Consider the following 20,864-nt stretch of genomic DNA (forward strand, 5'->3'; position numbering starts at 1 on the left):
AAATGCCGAGGATTATTTTACCGCGGCCGTGTATTAATATTGGAGCGCGAGTCAAAGGTTAAAGTGGAAAATCGCGAGGAGCAATCTTGCGCCGGTCTCGGTTATTGGATCCACGGATGGCGTGCATTCGCGGGATGCCACGCACGCACACACTCACACCCGGGCCACGCACTCGTAGGAGCGAAAAGCAATTTTCCCACGGAAGATCGGATACGGAATACATTACCCGCGTTAATGCGCTTGCATTAAGATTGCCGGCTCCTGGAGCTCGTCGGGGCGCGTCGTTTTACATCTCTATGTGGAAAGACAGGACGATTCGTAATGCGGACCGAATTTCGCGCCCGGCCTCGACGATACCGTCGCCGGATGTCACCGGGACCACCGTAGAGATTTGACGTCCTGTCTGAATCGCGCCTTTAGCGATATGGGCGCGGGTTGTCGGCGGATTATTTCAGGAGTCCGCGATATCGCGTTCAGTGCAAGGGCCGAGCTCGCGCACGGGAACGGCACGCGGCGATAATCGGGGTCATCGCGTCGACGCGATTCGCCAAAGCGGATTTTTCGCGAATTCTCACTCGACTTAGCGCGCGAAGTCGGCCACGCGGCGCGAATTTTTCCTTTCGCCACCCCCGAGGGAAGGATCACCCGGACTGTACGGCGCGTCTCATTCTTTCTCGATTCCCCGTAGTGACGCCGCTCCAGTTTTCCTCGTCGCCCAGGCAACGGAGCCCCTCGTTCGTGTGCGAGTGCTCCGCGTACTGCGGTATCTCGTTTCGCCGATATCCCTGAACGCTTGACGTATACGTCCGCACACCCACGGTCTGGCGCCATCGATTTCCTACCCTCGTGGACCACGCTCGGGGATCGAAAACAAGACGGTATTTTATTAAGCATAATTTTCCCCGGACGATGGATACAGAAGAATAGATCCCGCGTATTATATCGGCGGGATAAATAATAAATGCATTTACGATACCTTGTTGTTACGAATAAACGTGCACGGCCACTTTCGTGCACGGCATCGAGAGTGTAAATCCCGCGATACTACGGCTGAGTTTTAATTTACGGAAATGTTAGCCCCCGTGCTTTCTCTTTCGTTATAGTTACGAATTACGTTTAACGTGAAATTTACTTATCAGCAGCAGAACTTTAATATTGAAATCCTTGCGTGTTGTTTTTCTTTTTTCAAATTTAATTTTTCTTTTTTTTTTTTTTTTAATTTATTTATTTAGTTCAAGCGATAAGATACATATCGAATGCTGAAGTCCAATAAACTTTTAAGTAACTGCATTTTTCTCCTGCTTACGAAAAATCTGTTACGACGAATAATCATATTTACGGATTGTTACCGTGACAATTTTGCGAACACTTCAGCTATTCGAGAAGATCCTTATGAAATAAAAGGGAGGAATATTGAAGACTTTCGAAACCATCTCGGCCGTAACTATTTGAACTACATTTGCATATTCGTGAAGTCTTGTTAAAGATAAATTCTTCAAGTAACTATCGTCTTCTTTTAGAAGTAACGTTAAAGTATTATTACTTTAAAAGTGTTTTGTTAAAATGATTGCATTTTGGAAGATCAGCCCGAAAAACGTAAGAGTCAAACATTGTAATTGCAATTAAAAAAATCCGATAAACACGAACATGTGAGACAACATTAACGGACTTGGAGAGGTTCATTAAAGTGAGATAAGGAGGATTTCAGCGTGTTCAGTATTTTAAAATACTAACCCGATTTCCGCGGCGCGCGACTGCGAAGGTGTGCGGCGTGCAGAAATATCAGAAACATTCGTGTGGCCATACATTTTGCATAACGGCACATGGTAAACATTACAGCATGCAATAATTGAGTTATCACATTAACGGCGTACACACACGGCGGTCATGCATAAATAAATATAATAATCCGCAAAGCGGCGCTCCTCGATTCCGCCGGGTGAATTAACGCGCGCTTTTGTCGAATGATATTTTATTTAACGTTCGCGGGAATCAGGCGCGTTTTCGCAGGTAGTCAACGGGCCCCCGGACCTCTCTTCTTTGCGCCCGTGAATTATTTAGACAGCGCGCATTGTTTTAAAGCTGATCCGGATCGTTTAAAATGGATAGAGATATTTACCCTGGCGTAGAAAACAAAGTTCCGCCGTTGACACAACGCGCGTTAATAAAATAACTAGTGTGTACAATGAAATTTTGCCGCTTACCAGGTATAATCATTTCACTTATATATACATATATATCGTTGGCGCTTGACGTTGCAATAAATATAATATGTAGCTGCGAATCTCAATATAAATAAACACGCGTGCGTGCAGCAACGCGCGAGAAAGCATATAATTATAATTAACTTGGCAGTATTCACATCTACAATATTAAGAAATGATATGAATTATTGTTACGTAATTTTCATTTATATTTACACAGATATCACGTTCTTGTGTTTAGCTTCGATTTTATTTAGTGGCACGTTTAATCCAAATGCAACTTTTATAGAAATAACGTTGAGATATTCAGCGGGAACGTATTTGGGGTAGAAACGTTGTCGATAAGCGCAAACTGTGCGCGATATGATTTATAACGTTATCAGCCGATATTTGATGAATAGTACATGCATCGTGTAAAATAGTCGAATCTATTGGCATGCCGTGAAAAAAAGAGAAAAAAAGATAAAGTATCGGAGCATCAGTTTGAACTGCAGCACCGAGAAATGCAAGAGGTTACACATGAAGAAACAGGACGGCTATGTATACTTAATGAATTTATAATAAACTTCATAAGTCGTACTGTACATCAATCAAATCAGCCTCGTTAATAAATTAATTACGCTTTAATACGAAATGGAATGACTGAGATACATAAAATTTGCGTCGTTACCGTACAACTCGGTATATAGCGCACCTCCTTCTCGCTTATTGTTTAAATATATATAGTGCCTAAATAGCAACACAAGAAAGAAGTTCGCACGAATATCCGATTCAGGTACATTATCTCGCACACTGTAAAATACTTAGGCGGGCCGCAATATATATATACTATATAATATATATATATATATTTTCTCAAACACTTTTACTTATCAGTTATTCGTACAGAGAAAAAGTATGGCAGTATATAGGTGTGTATAGGGGTGTGCGTGTCATCGTATGTATGCCGTATCGAGGGGCTTACAGACTCATGTCGTGTCTTCATACACTTGCATACATATGTCTCCGTATACTAGCATTTGTCCATGTATGTGTGTCTGTTTCTGTGTGTATGTCTGTTTTACGCTGTCGAGGAATACGCACGTACATTCATGCTACGTCGTTATAGTCTCCTTTCGAGTTATAAAAGTACGAAAAAAAAACTATCCTTCCCATACGATGCGACGAAACGTACTATATGTATGTATACGTATACCTACACATTGCAAACACATTATTCCCGTTGGAAGGAAGCAAGAGAGTACATGGTCTAATAATAATAAAATAACTCCCGAATATATGTCGCGAGCGCGTGTATTCAGCCGCGTCTGCCGGTCGCTAGATCTCTGGACATTCGTTGATCGGTCGGATGAGTGAACGTCGGATAAATCATCCTCGCGAGAGAGAAAGAGAGAGAGAGAGAGAGTTCGCCTCTTCGTCCACAATTTTTCTTTCCCTCCCCTCGGGCCCTTTTCCTTCCCATCGTTCGAAAGCAATCGAACCCACAGTCGTGTCCCGTCACTTCCATGCCCGGCGCTGTTCGAGCGAGGCCTTTCAGGTTTCATCGCCGTGACGTGACCCAAGGAGAGCTCCCTGTATTCGCTTCGATTGTAGATTGCCGCTGCGTGGTGATCCGAGGCGATCCCATAGAGGAAACGTCATCATCGCACAAAGAGGCCCCTCGAGCCCTACCGCTGCTCCTTCACTTCCTTCTCGTCTCTCCACCTCCTCCGCCTTGTCCTCTCACAAACGCGTCGACGTACGCAAAGTGTTCCAAAGCGCGTTTCTCGAACGATGCACTATATGCCTTTAACGAATGACGATTAGAAGAAGCGCGAACAATTCCAAAACGATCCTCACCGACGGCTGCAGGCTCACCGTGGACGATCCCAGCACTGAAAAATTATCGAACGAAACTCTCTGATAATACGACCTTCTTCTTTATTTCAATGCTTTTCTTTCCCGGCGGATTAAGTCGAGCTAACGGAGGAATTCAGATCGCGGGCCGTTGAATACCCCGGCGATGTTTCAAAGCGAAGTTAAGAAGCTGAAAGGGGCTCATCGAAGCCGCCGGATGTTGCTCGAGCAAGTAAAAAAAAAGGAATAACAAAATTTTGTTTTTTAAGCGAATGAACTCGCGGCCGGGCTCGCGCAAGTTCTCGAGAGGTATTTCGAATGCTGATAAATAATTAATCGGAGATGAACGGGAGCGGTGAGATATTTATACAATGCTCTCTCGAAGCAACGAAACGGCATCGCGGCAATTCTTGAACGCGGACCGAAGAGGGTTTACCTTTTACTCCAACTTGCCCATCGGGCTTCTTCTGGCCGGTCTGGAAATTCGGCGGCGGCTGGAGGTAGTTGATGCCGACGATAGTCGCGGCGGGCTCGTAATGTATCACTCGCGGCCTGTCTTCCTCGGCGCTAACCTCCGTGCTCTGCCAATAAATATCGTATATCGACGCGCTGCAACGTATCTTCAATTTGCCACTGATGAAGTGATCGTGCGTAACCAGAAACTGAAGCCCGATTTGCGAGATCTGCCATTCCGATTCGTTCGTATCGAGCGGGCTGTACGTGCGGACGTGCGATTTCAATGGCTGAGGGGGAAAAAAAGCAGAAAAGAGATAAGTAAATTAGTCGAAACGGGATTACGGATAACTTGTCTAAATGTACTTCTCACATCGCCACGGAGATATAAAAATAACGTGGGTAATTTGAAAAAATTGTTTAATTCACTTGTAACTAGGTATATATGTGTGCGCGTACATCAGAGCGGTACATACATATATATTTTAAAACGGAAGTCGAGATATATGTATATATATATATAAAATAAACTAAACTTTATTAGATTTTATTTGATTTTGATGGCTATGACAAGTTAATGATAGTATAATGGACCGTCGAGAGACGAAATAAATACTGATATCGCGATGTAAAAATGAAAAAATATATATTCGCCCAGTTTCATATGTCGCTAATGCTGTTATATAAATTCTTGATAACATAACGATTTCAATTTTCTGACGATCATACGTTCGTGCCTAGCACGCGAAATAACTCACGCGGAGATGCGTTGATGCTGCTGAAGTTATTAAGGAAGTTAATCTGAGCATTGCAAATTATGTATTTTATAAAAATATCCGCACTAAAGTGCACATTAACGGCACCGAACGAGTTTTCAGCGTTTTCAATTTAAAATAACGATTAATAAAAAAAAAAAAAAAAAAATAGATGGCCCAGATTTCATTACTTAAATAATTGCTTAGAGACAGATTTTATTACTGCGATATTTGGGAACAAGGAAAAACTTTGCTCTTTTTCTTGAACGCTGCCTCGATTTAGCCTTAATTAAGAGATTACGTTAATATTATTACGCTAATCGAAGATCAGAATGTTGAATTATTTTCCGCACCGCGAACGCCGCTCTCGGCAACTTCGAAACATCTCGAGGAGGAACGTATCCCATAAGCTTCCTTGTCTCTGACGTTTGATCAGGGATAATGGATCAAAGCCGGGGGTAAACTAAATAGAGGTATCTGATCCTCCTCTCCCGTACCTTTCCGTCTATCCGTCTATCCGCTCATCTAACCGCGCGCGCATTACTATCATTAGCAGTTAGAGCATACCTGTCGATCGTTGATATACCAAGTGAGATTCGCGGCGGGTTTGCTCCGGTCGGATGTGCAGTTCAAACGTAGCGGATCGTTGACGCGGTATTTCCTCTTTAGTCCCTGTATCGACGGCATCTCAGAGGGCAATTCTGCGAAGGCAATATATACGCCACGTATATAGAGTGCTCGAGATCAAGCCACCTCAGCCTCCGGCCTCGGCGAGCCACTGTACTACTATACTACTTCGTGGTGTCGAAAGCAGATTTTCTCTCCCGGCGAAAATATCATCTCCTTCCGGCGAGCCTTCAATCCCTCACATTAATCCACTCGCAATAAATTCGCAAATTGCATGCGTCGAAGCGAGGCGAAACTCATCCCGCGGGATTAACATCGACGATGGTAACACGCTCGAAAGAAAAAAGACCCCTTTCTTTAGTCGCGGTTAACTCAGTTATTAACTTCTCGACGTTACATTTTTTTTTTTCTTTCTCTTCTCGTGATAGAATAGATCCCGTTAGACACGGAGTACGTGTGTGAAGGGTGATCCTTTATGGCCACCCTGTGCACCCTCGCGCGGCTAAACGTGCTCGCGTGCAGTCAAGACGTTGTCGCGTTGACCGAGCTTGACCGGAGCCGTCGGCATTCCCCAAAGCTCCGACGCAGTCGAAACTTTCGGCTTGACGGTTGATCGATACGGGGAAGCGAAACGACCCCCGCTATCGCTCCCTCGTACGAAAAAATTCCTCTATCCTACGACGTACGGGGAGACTCGCGTGTCGTTTTCGCTATCAGCGTGCGTAGTTGAACGCGCGCGAGTCGTTACAAGCACCTGCACGTGTCGTCGGCAGCCTGGGACTCGCGAAATATTACTTTTTTCACTTTTTACGGTGAACGTAAATTCGCGCGCCTCTACGGCGAGATAAAAATGTCACTCCGCTCCCCGATGAGAGAGAATCGACTGGTCCCGTTTCCGCGGAAGATTTGTGCCGCTCCTTCGAAACTGCGCGAGCGATTAAAAAAGGACATTTAATTCACGACGGGGTGGAAACGGACGCGAGCACGTAATATCGAAATAGATTACTCGTGAAAAGAAGCCCCGACAGAGTAGAGCGTTACCGCTGAATTTATCGAATGCTACGTTCTAATGAAGGAACCTCGAAAATGGCGACATGCAATTTGCGTTGTTTAAAATATATTGCTGGACGCGCGACCCCTGTAAATTGCGCGCAGCGTCGCTCGCAAGCCCGTGCATCTCTTGTTTCTTCCCTTTTACCTTCCCTTCTTTTTTTTTCTGTTTTGCCCCGGTTCGTCGATCACAAGAGTGAATTATCGTAAAAGTTTTATCGACAACGAGATTGCGATTTAAATAGCGCGCTTATTGTCGTTCTCCTTATCAAAAACTCGACGTCGCGAGGCGACCGGCGCCGTAAAGAGCGTCCCGCGTAAAGGGTGCCGCGTTAAATCGCCCGGTCGGGCAATAATAACTGCTCCGACGTGTTTTTTACGCAGCCGACGACGGCGTCCCAAGCTATTAACGTGCGGAGCGAAAGCGCCGGCGACGACGGCAGGGATATACTTACCGACGACGTTCATCGCCGCGTAGACTATGGCTGTGTGGAAGGAAGGTGCATCGGCTGACACCTCGCAGCTGTACGCGCCCGCCGCCTCCAATTCCAACTTCGTCAGCACGACCTGCGTCGCGTTGCTCTCCGTTTTCTGCGAACAACAGTAATTCATTACGATCGCGCGCCTGGGCACCGAGCGTCTTTGTCGCACGTTCCTCTGGCCCCGTCCTCGTCCCCGTCCTCCGTCGTCGTAGATTATTGGAGACATGCGAGAATTCTCCCGGATGACGCGTGTGGCATGTACGTGTAAATACATGCGGAGGGTCACGTAACGGGCGCGCTTACGAGAGGAATCCGTCCAATCCATTAATGACCGACGTTTCCGCCAATCGCGCGACATGCGACCGACCTGGTTATTCGATATCAGCCCCGGTTTGATTCCCCAAACGGGGATTCGCCCCGTCTCGCGTTGCTTCCCCTCCGCCCCGCGGTGTTAAATATTCGCGATGCACTCGCGTGTTTGCTATTTTTTTTTTTTTTCTTTTTTTTTTTATTTATACTCCGGCTGCCGATTGCCGAGAGTCGTTATCGGCGATGTTAAAGGTAATGAATATCGCAGCAAGGTGTCCAAATTGCGTTTCGAATTGCAGCGAAAAGCGCCTGCGGCGCGGTGCTCGTTTCGTGAAAGCGCGGCACGCGAACGCACGGAACACAGGCGGATGTTTAAAATAAAAAAAAAAAAAAAAGAAGAGGGAAGGAAAATGCACGTACAGGCGCAATAATGTAAAATGATCTCTCCGCCGATCACGTCGCGTCTCACCGTGCCGGACGGTTCGTCACAATAGTCGTCATTACATTGTAATCGGAATTGTCGCGCCCGAAATGTGCGGAATTTTAAATCAGACTCCCTCCGCGGACAGTGTGTGCCGCGCATGACATTATATTTAACGCCGTTTTGAACAACTGGGTTGAAGCGTGTAAACGACACGGCCGCGAAGCGCTCGTGAAGTAAAAACAGGATGGAATAGAAGATATCTTATTTGGAGGAGGAGAATGGGACTTTGAAAAGAATAATAAAAATTGCAGTTCGACGTTGCAATATTACATACATATATGTATACGCAAACATAACACACATACGGATCCGCTGACGCGTAAATAATAAAATGTGTCATCGATTCTTTTTAGTCGGGGAATTACAAAAACGCAATTTGCAAAAACCATAGAACTTGTGATACTATAAATTGAATATAAGACTACAATAAAAAAAAAAAAAAAAAAGCACGCGACAAAACTCCCCTGTCCAGTTAAAAAATTAAAAAGGGAAATAAAAAAGCGGAATTTAATGGAGGGAAAACGCGACACCCACACCGGGACAGGCCGCGCACATCGACGAGGGCCATCAGTTACCCCTCGCGCAGGGAGACAGCTCGAATTCAAAAACTTCGATCAACCGATATGTAGAACGGTACGCCATACAACAAGCAGGAACTGTACGTTCCGGCGCTATCGGTGTTATCGTGTTCTATTCGCAACTTCTCGACCGCAATAAATCCTCATCCCCCTCCCCTTCTCTTCCTCTTCCTTTCTCTTCTTGACGCCCGCTTTTTTTTTTTCCTTTTTTTTTTTTGCGCGCGCGGTCCCGTCGGAAGGATCTCGAGATTTTGCGACGGCCCGCGGGACACCGGAGATTGTAAGCTCGTTCGTCTCTCCTTAGACCGGGGAATGAGGGACGTGCGAGCGAGCTTACCTTCACCGTCAGGTTTCCGATGGGGAAAGTCTTGACGGGTGGATTCTCGTTCGGGGCATAGCGATAAAACTCCCGACCTCCTTTGTACCACTTGACGGCGTACAACGGGTCGCCCTCGGTGTCATACCAGCATTTCAACGTCGCGGAGTCGCCCTTCTTCACGGCTGTCGGTATCTGAATGCGCACTCCCCGCAGACCCGAACAGATTCCTGCGAAAGAGAAGAAAGGTTCGTTAATTATATTTTGTCGGCGCCGCCGACGTCGTGGCGGCTCTACACATTCGTTTGTCGTCGAAATACTGGATCCCCCTCTCTCCCTCCCTCGCTTGTGTCGCGGGCTTATCAGGCCGAATGATCTCGACGTAGTTATTAGGATAGAGGACACGTGCGGGACGCAGAGGCTCGCTCGCGCAGATCTGAATCCCCGACTCTCGGCCACCCCCGGGGAAAAGAGGAAATGAAAGCCGAAGGTGAATTTCTGCCGTGTCATGTCATGAGAGGCGGCTGAATATCACCCCGCGATGCATACCGCATCGATTACGTCTGCGGACAGTGCTTCCCAAATAGGAAAAGTGACGACGGGCTTTCGCGTTCGGGGAGGACGGGCCGAAATAAAGGCGCCACGTCACACAGCAATATTTTGCAGCTATCGATTTTAAAGTTCCGCCGATGGTCCACTTCGACCCGATGCTCCAGAAGGGTCCTGTGGTTGACTCAGTGTCCCCGCGGATGTGTCATCTTGCCCATTCCGGCGCAATAGTGCGCGCGAAAAATACTCGGTCCGTATTTTAATTTGCAATTACTCAACCCTTAGATAAGAATACGTTATACTACTTCCCCGTCGTCTCGAACGCCGTGCTACGCTTAACTAAATAATAAAAAGAAATCAATGAAGGATACATTACGTTAATTAAAGATTACATTTCCTCAGCGACCTTTCTCGGCGGCCGTCGCGAGGAAGCCTCATCTTTTAATTAGATCAAATGATCCCGCGCCCGCGTGCTTGGGAACCACTGGGCTTCGCAGGCAGCTACACAGCCACGACTGGTTATCAGAGCGACATCGTCATTACACGGAAATCCTCGTAATGAAAGCAGCCGCGAATATAATACGGGCTCGCGAGAGATAGTTTCTTATAATAACGGCGACGCTCGACGCACTCGTCTCTCTCTCATCCGCGAATTCAAAATTATTCGGCGAATCCCATGTCGGCCGTCGGAATCCTTTATCGATCGCGAATAGAATCCTTCCCCGCGTTATGCACCCCGCACCCCGTTGCTTTCCCGGTCTCGTAGTCGGCCAAATATTCTCATTCACGAGGGACGGGGATCGATCTCGCGCCTCGCGAAGAAACTGAGCCCGCACGGCGAAACGAATCTCGTCACCGCGGCGTTTTGTCTTCCGCGAAATTTCCGCCTACCGCACAGCGCTCGCACGCTCCTTCGAAATAATTCCATTAGCATCGCTATGCACGGCGCGCGTCACGCATGAAAGATTACGCATTGAATCTGTAAACCCTTACGATCCGCGAGAGTGGATGTGTCATTATATCGGGTAATAAATCATTAACTTCGAGCTTTTTCAGCGTGCTCCGAATTCTCCGTACGCTCTCCCGCGCGCGCGGGGGAGAAATTTAAAACTCAGAGTTTCGCATAACGCAACGTCGCGACTTGTTACCGTATTCAATCAGGCAACAAACTTCGCGGTCAGCAAACTTGAGCTAGAGATTCCGTTTGTATGTAAAAAAAAAAGGAAGAAAAAAAAAAGAGAAGTTTGCTGTATTAAAGTTCCCGTGTAAATGATTCATGCAATACGCCGCGATTTCAATGCGACATTTTTACCGAAGTTTCCGCACGTGGGAGAGATTCTTAGCGTTTCTTTCCCGGGGATCGATATAACGTCGGGTCGCAGTTTCGTGAGTTGGATGAAGTTGTTTCGGGGGAGTATCGTAGGGAAATATTGCCCCAGCGCATTAAAGGGTGTGACGATTCGGGAGCGTAATGCACCCACGAACCCCCTTCACCGTTTGGAGGCACTTGACAGGGCTTACGGGGGTATTTAGTCGCAAAACCGCGGGAGCACTCTCTCGCGGCCGGTCGTTAGTCGTTAATAAAAAGTGGATTTGCGGTAAGCGGAGCGACGATCGACGGAAAACGTGGAGGACGGGATGGCGGGCCGTCCCGCCCGAGACTGCCGTCGCGCTGGTCGCGGAATAAAGAACGTGCTGTCGCGCGAAAGAAACAGATAAGCACGCACGGCGCCGTAACGCACTCGTGAAGCATTCTCGTCGAGCGACGACGATAACGGGACGTTAACGAGCCGAGTTCGGCTTCCAGCCACCCGAGTTTTTCGAGGAAAGTCGAATGTCGCGTTACGTCCTCGCGTAACAAGGAGAGAAAAAAAAAAGAGTACGAGCGAGTGGGGAAAAAAAAGAGGAAAAACGGGTGGATGCGCGAACGGAGCTTCGCGATAATTTCCATTCGGCCAATGTACCCAATGGCGAAGTGGGTAATATCAATCTGCTCGAGAGACAGGGGCTCGATTCGGAATATTCGACGCCGATACGAGAGTGAGTTCAGCTTAATTCGCTTACACTAATGGCGATACGCTCGGTTTAACGGACAGCTCTCGCGCAATGAATGCGATTTCGCCCGATCGGACAATCGCGCGGACGGATCTGGCGAACGGATATGACGTTCGGTAGAGCGATCGGCTTAATTAGCTGCCGAGCGAAGCGACGAATCGCATTTGCAAAGGGAGAAAGAGAGAGAGAGAGAGAAGAGGCCCGTATCGTTGTGCGCTTCGACGCTTCGCGTCCCTATATACGCTTCAGTAGGGAAGCTTATCTTTTGTGTGTCGCAAAAGGCTCGTGCACGATCGCACGAAAATTATACTGACGAAAACGGGCGCGCGTCGCCGAGACTTCGATTCCAGATTCCGCCGACGGAAATGTTATTCTGCATTCTGCTATTTTCAGTGCGAACTGATAAAACGGGATACTGTAATAACGGAACAATCGCATATCCCCCGCCGCCGCCGCGCATCGTTATCTGCGTTATAAATGGTAACGTGCAGATAGCCGAAGTCACGTCATTTCTTTTTTTTTTTTTTGTTTTTTTTGGGGGAGGAAAAAAAAGAAGAGAAAAAGAGATTATAACTCGCTTTTCATACAGTATATCCTCGCTCGTAAAAATATCGCGCTAATGCGGACGGGATATCTCGCTTAATATCGGATTTCGGAATCCGTTCAATTTGAAGCGGCATTCGTTTTCAAGCGAGATGTTTGTTAACGTCAGATGCGCGGGGTTTTCATGACGTAGACGATCGCACGGAGTACACATTTTAACACTTCATTTATCAAGCGTTATTATTTGCGGGGTGGGAGAATTGAAACTGGTAATAATTTTAGCGAGTTTTATCTCCCGATACCCACATCTCTGCCATTCATTTTTATTGCGATGAGAAAACGTTCAGATTATTTTCGCGCATTGAGGTCTTAATTTGCCGTATTTCAGGGTACAATTGCGCGGGAGATAAAAATCTTTTGCCGCTACAAGAATTTTCCGATAATTTCGATTTATTAATTTATTGTCGAATTTCAAGCGAGCAAGTTTTAATATCGGCCCGTTACGCTCGAACGTGCATTCTTCCCGGAGCCGCGTATTGAAAGAAATTCTAAATAAAAAGGAATCTATCTATCGCGAGTCCCTTTGTCGACGAAAGAGGTGCGCTCTAAAATATATATAATCCTCGAAAAGGGGACAAGATTGACGTAAGATTGACGGTGAGCACGAAGTCTCCATTTACAAAGAATCGTCGCGAGCGGGCGATGCACGTCGGCGAAGTTTCAGAATAATCGGATATTTGATCGCTCGCTGACAACCGTTAATATTGAGGAAGAAAATGGTCGATAAGAGGACGAGGCTCGCCGGATTGTTTGTTGGCGCGAAGCGGAGCGCGATCCTCGTCCTGGCGCCGCGCGACGTCGTAAAATCGCATTCGCCGGAATGTCATTAATGCGATTATATACGCGCCGGGATGGGAATTCGTTAAATTTGTTAATGCCCTATTACGGGGAACGCCCGTTTTACGGCAACCGGTGCAACGACCTAGCTCGACGCCAACGTTCGACCGTTCTCTGGATACACCGCCGGCTCTCTCCCGCTGGTTTCGAAGCTCGCCACGAAAAAAGGATCTTTTTCCTCTATCTCCTTTTCCCCGAGACGAGAGCCGCGCGCCCGCTAACAGTTTTTGCGCCTCGTTCCCCGCGAAGCAACGCTCGTCGAGACGGAATTCGTCTCGCGAAGCCGGAAAACCCCCTTTGGAATAGGTGCCGATACTTTACGACGGCGGTCGCGTTATTATCCTTACGACTCATAATTCTCGCGCCGGTGTCATACGTGCATGCGCTTTATGCTAATATCCGTAATGGAGAAAGTTTTTGATATCGCGAAAAAGTGTCCCGGCGCACTCAGGCGTGTGATTTACAGCGGGACTGAATTAACGATTGATAACGCATAGTCGCGCGCTAAAGTTGAAATTTTTATAATTTGGCGCGCTGTGCGCGTATCGATGCGATAATTTTATTCTCATAATGAATTTATCGAGTTTAATGCAATAGCTTGACCGAAGAGCCGAGTGCACGAGTCCAGGGATGTAAAATTTATGTCGTCGGTTTGCACATGCACACGCACATGCTTACGCGGATGTGTCGGCGCGGGCGTACGTTCGCGAACGTTTATCCCTTTGTGGCTGACTCGTGGCTTGCTTTCGTATTTTGCAGTTGCGGGTCGTCGCTTCGAACACGGGGAAAATGGTCCACATCGTTCTCGAGAGAGATAAGACGGTTCCCTGCGCGGGCAACCCACGTTGGCTGACAGCCATCGAGTGCAGCGGTCGCCTCGGAACACGACATGAACGGCCGCAAGGATGAATCTATGACGTAGAATATCGCCCGTCGGGGTAACGAACGTGCGGGCGACTAATTAGACACGAGCAAGACGCAGCGGAAGGACACGCGATGAGAAGCGTACGGAAAGCAAGAGGACGGCCCGGAGCGCATGCATGCTGCCGACGATGACAGGTATCGTTGACCAAATGCAAAAAGGGAGATTCTGCGTGGTACGCGCACCGACGACGCGTGTGCATGTAAAATATATAAAGGGACGCGAGGGCGGCGCGAAAGGCGTCGCGTCGCAGAGTTACTCACCCACGATGTGAACCCACAGGAGGATTTTTAGTTCCATGGATGCTTCTGTCGGTCGTCGTGGTCGGCGTGGTCTCTAACCAGGACTGCCTGCGATCCTCGCTCGTCGTCCGTCGTCGTCGTCGTCGCGCCGGACGCGTCTCTTCGCATGTCGTCGGAGAGGCACCTCTCCGTTCGGCCTCTCGTCCCTCTCTGTTTCGCTGTCTCCTCTTCAGCAGCAGCAGCAGCAGCAATCAGCGCGTTGCGCGCGCGATGGGGTAGCGTAGGCGACCGACGGCGGCAGCATCCCCTTACATAATACCCTCTAGATCAGGGATCGTCGGCCGAGCGCGTATCTCACGACTCTATTATCAGGAACCACTCGCCAGGCGGAGGAGTATGCGGTGCCTGCCGAGCCCGGCTTCTCTCTGGTGGTGCACAGTTGGCTCCGTCGCCGCTGGAACCCCCGTTACCGTTTCGCGCAGAATCAATTTCCTCGCGAGAACGACGTCGGCGCCGGCGACGCGCGCGGCGAGTGCGCGAGCGTGACCGCGCGGAGGCGCGCCTGCGTCTCCACGCCGCCGAACATTATCTTGGCTCGCGGATGTACGTGCACGGGGGAGGCGCACCCACACGCGCGCGAACGTGGGGCGATATACGCACCCCGCCGCCCTCCCCATCCTCACCGCCGACGTCGTTCCGCCGCGGGGGTGAATGTGCGTGCGTACGAGTAAAATCTGGTCCACCGATAGATTCCGAACAACTCCGAGCCGGCCTCGATAGGCCAGTCTCACCCCTTGTCGTCCGGCACCCCGCGAGACCCCGCTGCTCTCCCTTCCGCCCTTACGCGCGGGGGGGGGCTTTCGCATGCACTCGCAAGATGAACGCATTTCTGCTGCGAGGCGGGCGGTCTTGTCACGACGTGTACCCTTCCCTCCTCTTTCGAGATATACCGCTATCGATATTCCATCAGACCGCCTATCTGGATGTTCGTTTGTCTATTTGCAACCCCCGGTTCTTCTGTATCGTGTGTTTCACCCGGATAACCGTTCGCAACGAGACGACACCGCTCTGCGCCCCTTACTCGAAGCACTCGCATCCTTTTCTATTTCAGTTCTACCGCGACTGATAAAGAACGGCCGTAAATAAGCAGCGATGTAATATTAAATAATCATTATATTCCTCACGTCCCGGTGTCGATATTACCCGATTTACGTGCGCAAATTCATTGCCCGGTTTACATTTCTTTGTAATACGTTTACACGCGTCCGTCTATCTCTGTTCCATTTTGAGGATAGAACAAAGGACGGTAGCTTAATAAATTAAAGAAATAAAAATTGAAAGGAACAATTAATACGGAGCGCTCGCTCATCCGCGTTCGCTTATTGTCTTCCTGCTATTCCTTCTATTCCTCTCGCAACGGCTAACGTAACGCCGTGACACAATGAACGAGACTTGTCCACGGCACAGATATTGTTCAGCTTTTATCCTTTAGAAATATGTGTGAACATAACTTACATGAAGAGTATCGTGTGCGAGGCGTACGGATATCCGCGATTATTTATCACCGTCGCCCACCCCGATGTAATACAAGAAAGTGGGATGAACAGGGTCGTATCGTAACAGCGCAATTGTGCGACTTGCGTAAACTGCGTCGGTGTGGTCCATGTGTGCCGGCGTGACGATTGCGCGACGCCGCCTATTTAGAGGGGCACGGAGCTCCGGCTGGATGTAGCTCGCGATCCCGAATAATTTTCGAACGAAGGGGGAGGACCTCGTTCGATTCCCAATGCAGTCGACAACTTACGTAATATCCACTCCTCCCCTCCTCCCCCCCCCGGGATTATCAATTTTAATTAAAACGAATTTTCGGGCCCCTCCCGCCCGCCGCCGACGCCACTTCCGGCCCGGCGTTCGCGGCCAATTATGGCGAATTAAAACTAATTCGAAATAATCTTCAAAACTTCTCGCCGCCGCCGGGTTCAGCGGCCTTTCATCGGTCTTATCGCCCCCCATCGCTCGCGCGTCCTCCGCGAAATGAACTCGACCGTAAATCCTCGTCATTCGCCACGTCCCAATTTATATTCCGCAAGTCCTCGCACGGGAATATAAATAACTTTAATCATCATTGCATCTACATATCTGCATGTCCATTAAATGGCATCGGCGAACGGGCGCGCGTTGCCGGGCGACACGTTTACGTCGGCGTATTTAAATTCACGCCGGATACTTTGCGCATGCACACGTCGCCGAATAAACTAATTACACGCCCGCGCCGATCGAATTACCCGCGACGTATGAAGCTAGTGAATTTCCGCGCGATGAACGTTTCGCCGTAAGTAAATCGCGCCGGTGCGCGCGGCAAAAATGGTCGGTTAGGTGCATCTTTGCCGGCGCGAGCAAACGATCCTTTCGCGAGGTCTTGTGTTTACGCCGCAATAAACCTGAAAGGTCTCTAGCGAGAGACGTGGGAAGATGGATGCGTTTCAACGTGGAGCGACGGGCCCCCGGCAGCGCGAAAATGCACCTGATTGTGGACGATGGACCGGCCGTAAAAGAGATCTCGGAGGTAAAAAGGAAAAGAAAATAAAATAAAAGGAAAATAAGGAAAAAAGGGAAAAGGTTAATCGCGGAGAAGAGTTTACGAACTCGCGCGCGAATTTCTTCTTTCATTTCACATCCGGCACAGGGCGGCGGAAAGGTCGCGGGGTTAGGAGAAACCAACGGCAAAGGGATCTCATTTTGGATTCATAGGTGCGCGATCGCGCGAATGAATAGCGACTAATTAATATACCCGTCGGCGCTCGGCATCTGTTTAACATCTTAATTACGATCCATTCGGCAGCTCGCGGTGCCATCGTCGCCCGATAACCACGTCGTCGATCACTAATTCACCGTAAAAATCGATCCCCGCACCAGGGTTTTCATTCGTTGCATTTCCGGTTTTGACATCGTTAATTTTCTTTGAAAAAATAAACGTGAGATCGACGGCGGAAAAAAAAAGAAAAAAAAAAGGAAAAGGAGCTTGGCAATGTAGTTGCACAAGTTTGACGCGTGACATATCCTGTTATGAACGTTGCTCGGCGGAAAGACTTTCGCGACGTTTCTTCATTTGCAGGCAACGAACTTAGGCGCGAATACGTGACCGGGTCGACTGTTGTCGCGGGTTACGTATTATTTATTGATCCGTAAGTGAGAGATCGCGATTTAGCGAGTTAAACTTGAATCTCTCGGCGTGCATAAGTAAACGCGACGAGGCTATCTTGCATCCGGTTTATTTCAGCGCGGAGCATTCTCCGACGAGATCGATTATGTAAACGGCGTCATTTTTCCGGTGTCGCGAATGTATGAAAATTTTGATGACGCGTCGCCGGGCGACGCCTCGACGCCGGCAACGTCGAGACGTACGCGAGAATTCGCGCAAGTACCATTACTCTTAACGCTTTCCGCTTTCTCTCTCGCCACTTTTCCCTCGCCGACGACTTCCACCCTCGTCGTCGAACCCTCGCGCACCCTCGTTCGCCGCGTTGGGGGACCGGAAAGCAGGGGGCGAGGGGCGCCGGAACGGCCCCGTTAACGCAGCGTTGACCGAGCGAGCGTCGTTATACCTCTTTCGAATCATCGAGCGATGCACGAGCGTCGCCGCGCACGGTATACCTTTTAAATAACGTAGCAGTATATCCGCGCAATGTTGTCCGCCAGGGGATATAAGCCACCCCTTTCCAATCTCGTCGGTAATAGATACGAGAAATAAGACAAGCAAAATTTCGATTTGACGTACCGTTTGCGACTTTATTAAATCCAGAACGCCCTTGCCGTCGCCGAGTATCCCGGAATATCGGTGGCGGAAACACGGCGCCGGAAGTATTGCCGTTACATGTCGTGCGACGTGTATAATTGAATTCCATACAGTATTTTTGAGGCGCGACAAATGTAGCGTACTTAATAATTCCGGTGTATCTGTTACTCGCGAGCTATATTAGCTTTTTGCACGTTTTACGCGCGCGCAAAATGCAGAACCGGTAACGCTTTTAATAAATTTATATACCCGGGTCTTGAAATAAAAAAAAAAAGGGAAAAAGAAAAAAAAAATCTTGCTCTTCCGAAGCTACGCCTTCGTTCTTCCGAAGCTACAAATTTCGCGCACGAAAAGTACCCGTAATATGCGGCTCGTGTATGTGCGTTACATAACCGAGATGTAACTCATACATATGAGGGATCGCTGCTATATGCGCTTACACAGATACAAGGCCATTGTGTTCCGTACGCGCGATATGCTAATGCTATTCGCGGCTATCGTTCTCGTTGCAATGACATCCGTACTTCCAGCAGCGCATAACGATCATCGAGAAACACAATCATTAATATATATACATATATATCTGTATTAAATATAACGAGGCCGAGATCTGATTAAAAATTCACAGCGTTATAACTCCCGGCCACATGCCGCCCGTCGACGCGCGGCTGCAGAATGCCCTTTAAATTATGGAGCACGGGGAATGTCGTACGTTATACGATTGCGTGCCCCGCTGCAACAAGCGGCCGTTCCCGGCAGGGTTGTTTGCGAACCCTTGCCTTACGGCCCGGCCGCGTCCGTGGGCGGAATACAACACGCCGGGCCAGGCCCCCGCGAACGATACCCGGCAGGCTAATTTCAGGATAAGCCGCGGGTAATGCCGCGTACAATCGTCACGCAGCCGGCGTCCGTCGGCGCGAGGGTGAATTCGGAATCCGGGCCGCGTTGCGTCGCGTCTGGCCGTACCGTGTGTTACTCGGATCGATGCCGCGTCCTTCGTTAGGGACACCACGCTGTCGGCGCTCGTCTGTCAGAAATATTAATGGCGAAATTACGGGCTAGCGTGATTGCCGAAATTTACGCGACACGCGAGTGACCGCCGGTTAATTCGCGCTGATCCGTCGAACTTCAACCCCTCGGTCGCGTCCGTCCGGTCGCATTTTCGCGGCAGAGCACGCCTGCTCACGACGCGAGAATAATGCCGCGATTACGCTCTTGATATCAAGTCGAAAAACGCGACAATCCAAGGTTGCGGCGTGGCGTAACGCAAAATCGATAATAGCTAGACACGAGCGGCGAAACAACGAGAGAGAAAAAGAAAGAGAGGGAGAGACGAGCGAAGAAGAAAATAGACGCGTGTACGACGTCCTGCCCGTCGTCCGTCGTTGCCACTCTTATCAATAAATTCGCGACGTATATGAGAATGATCTCTTCATGATGAAAGTTTGATAAGAGCGGCCAAATCACGTAGCGATGCCCGCGAAATTAATAATGCTTTGGGCAAATGGAATAAAATACGAAAATCTCGCTTCCAGTTAACTAGCCGCGTGGATACAAAGATATTAGTCCGGCGGGAATTCGCAAGAGATAACGGCCGCGCGAAACGGCGTGAAAACGTTTACGAAGAAGAAAGCGAGCTGGGTTTTTTAATTCGCTGCCGTTAACGGCGATAGCGGCGTGTGTCAGAGTGGAGGAACGAGGTGACTCTTTTACGAGCGACTCGCATCACTTTTATCGTCGCGATCGCTCCGTCGAGTGGCACGATAACGCGACGCCCTAAATCAACCTGTATGCGCCGCGGACCGCTTCGCCGCGCACGAAATTCCGCGGAGGACGAACCGGATCGTTCCTTATCGTTTCGCCACTAATCTCGTCTTATCGTTGGGCAAACAAGCGATTCCCTGTACGCTGGCGTACACAAATAGCAACGTGATCAAACAGATCCCGGGCTTTCCGGTCGGACGATTCCTTTTATCCGACGCAGGAATTGGGTTCATCGGCACTTGCAGTGCCCGGGGTAATCGAATTGTATCGAGAATCGTATTTAATCGTAAGACATATCGGCCGATTAACGGAACAGGCTTGAAGAGAGAAGCCTCTGGCGCTCGAACGGCTCGGGCCGGCGATTTTTACGTCCAGGCGGATTTGTGCCACGCGACAACGCCGAGGGGTTTCCGTAAGCCGCCGGATCTCGATAAACACCGGGCGGTTATCGAGAGGTGCGCGCGCGGGGTGGCGAAAGATAAGCGCGGGAGTTAAAGTGCTGGCGAGGGTGAGAGCGCGCCTTCTCTCTGTCGCACGGCAAACAGCGGAGTCGCCTCGGTGGGCATCATTTGTCAAGGCAGAGGCTGCTGCCCGACGTGTCCTGATAATTTTTTATTATGCAAGTAGGCCGCAATAAATTCTTATCTAACCGCGTTTTCCGTCGCGCGTCGCACCCGCAAAAAAAGCGCGCGAGGCCCAATCAGCCAATTCGTCTGTCTCGATAATTACGGAGGAGGAAAACGGGGTCTTTACTGTCCACATCATCCGTCACCGCGATAATACCCGAATGATTGATAGTCGGTATCGTCGCCGCCGCTACCGCCGCCGCGGCGGAAAGATCTCTCTCGCGCATACGCCAAAATTCGATGGACCGGCCGCGCGAATCCGCCGCGCAAGGTCAAGGCCTCGCCGAGACCCAGCGGAGCGACCGCGACGCGTTCCTCCGCATTTAAGATCGGCGTCAGTCAGGGCTCCGCGCGACCATCGCCGAGACGCCCTCCC

At 49.2% G+C, this 20,864-nt stretch overlaps 1 protein-coding gene and 1 long non-coding RNA gene across 3 annotated transcripts in view; one reads left to right on the forward strand and one right to left on the reverse strand.

Annotated features, from left to right (window-relative positions):
* LOC139102833 (uncharacterized) overlaps window positions 1-14,449 on the forward strand; it is a 26,838-nt gene extending 12,389 nt beyond the window's left edge. Inside the window, exons 2-3 of the long non-coding RNA XR_011545775.1 lie at window positions 13,898-14,197; window positions 14,343-14,449. This is a non-coding gene — a long non-coding RNA (uncharacterized lncRNA). The remainder of the gene's footprint in view (window positions 1-13,897; window positions 14,198-14,342) is intronic.
* LOC139102832 (uncharacterized) lies at window positions 2,746-14,464 on the reverse strand. Of its 2 annotated transcripts, XM_070656981.1 has the most exons (6): window positions 14,324-14,464; window positions 9,116-9,324; window positions 7,381-7,516; window positions 5,816-5,949; window positions 4,477-4,783; window positions 2,746-4,078 (listed from the first exon to the last, which is right to left on the reverse strand). In XM_070656981.1, exons 1-6 carry the CDS (start codon window positions 14,358-14,360, stop codon window positions 3,993-3,995), a joined length of 909 nt encoding a protein of 302 aa, XP_070513082.1. In that variant the 5' UTR covers window positions 14,361-14,464; the 3' UTR covers window positions 2,746-3,992. The 2 variants fall into 2 exon arrangements, with proteins under 2 accessions (XP_070513082.1, XP_070513081.1); XM_070656980.1 differs by lacking the exon at window positions 2,746-4,078 and having other exon boundaries at window positions 4,090-4,783.
* Between the last annotated feature and the right edge of the window lie 6,400 nt (window positions 14,465-20,864).

This window comes from Cardiocondyla obscurior, linkage group LG05, assembly GCF_019399895.1.
Source record: "Cardiocondyla obscurior isolate alpha-2009 linkage group LG05, Cobs3.1, whole genome shotgun sequence".
NCBI classification, from domain to species: Eukaryota; Metazoa; Arthropoda; class Insecta; order Hymenoptera; family Formicidae; genus Cardiocondyla; species Cardiocondyla obscurior.

Bases quoted from the DNA above. Each gene is read 5' to 3' on its own strand.
- LOC139102832 (XM_070656980.1), bottom strand. From the start codon at position 14,360: ATGGAACTAAAAATCCTCCTGTGGGTTCACATCGTGG. The intron at 9,325-14,323 runs GTGAGTAACTCT...TCTCTTTCGCAG, and splicing joins CCTGTGGGTTCACATCGTGG to GAATCTGTTCGGGTCTGCGG. The intron at 4,784-5,815 runs GTATGCTCTAAC...TTTCCCCCTCAG, and splicing joins GGTATATCAACGATCGACAG to CCATTGAAATCGCACGTCCG.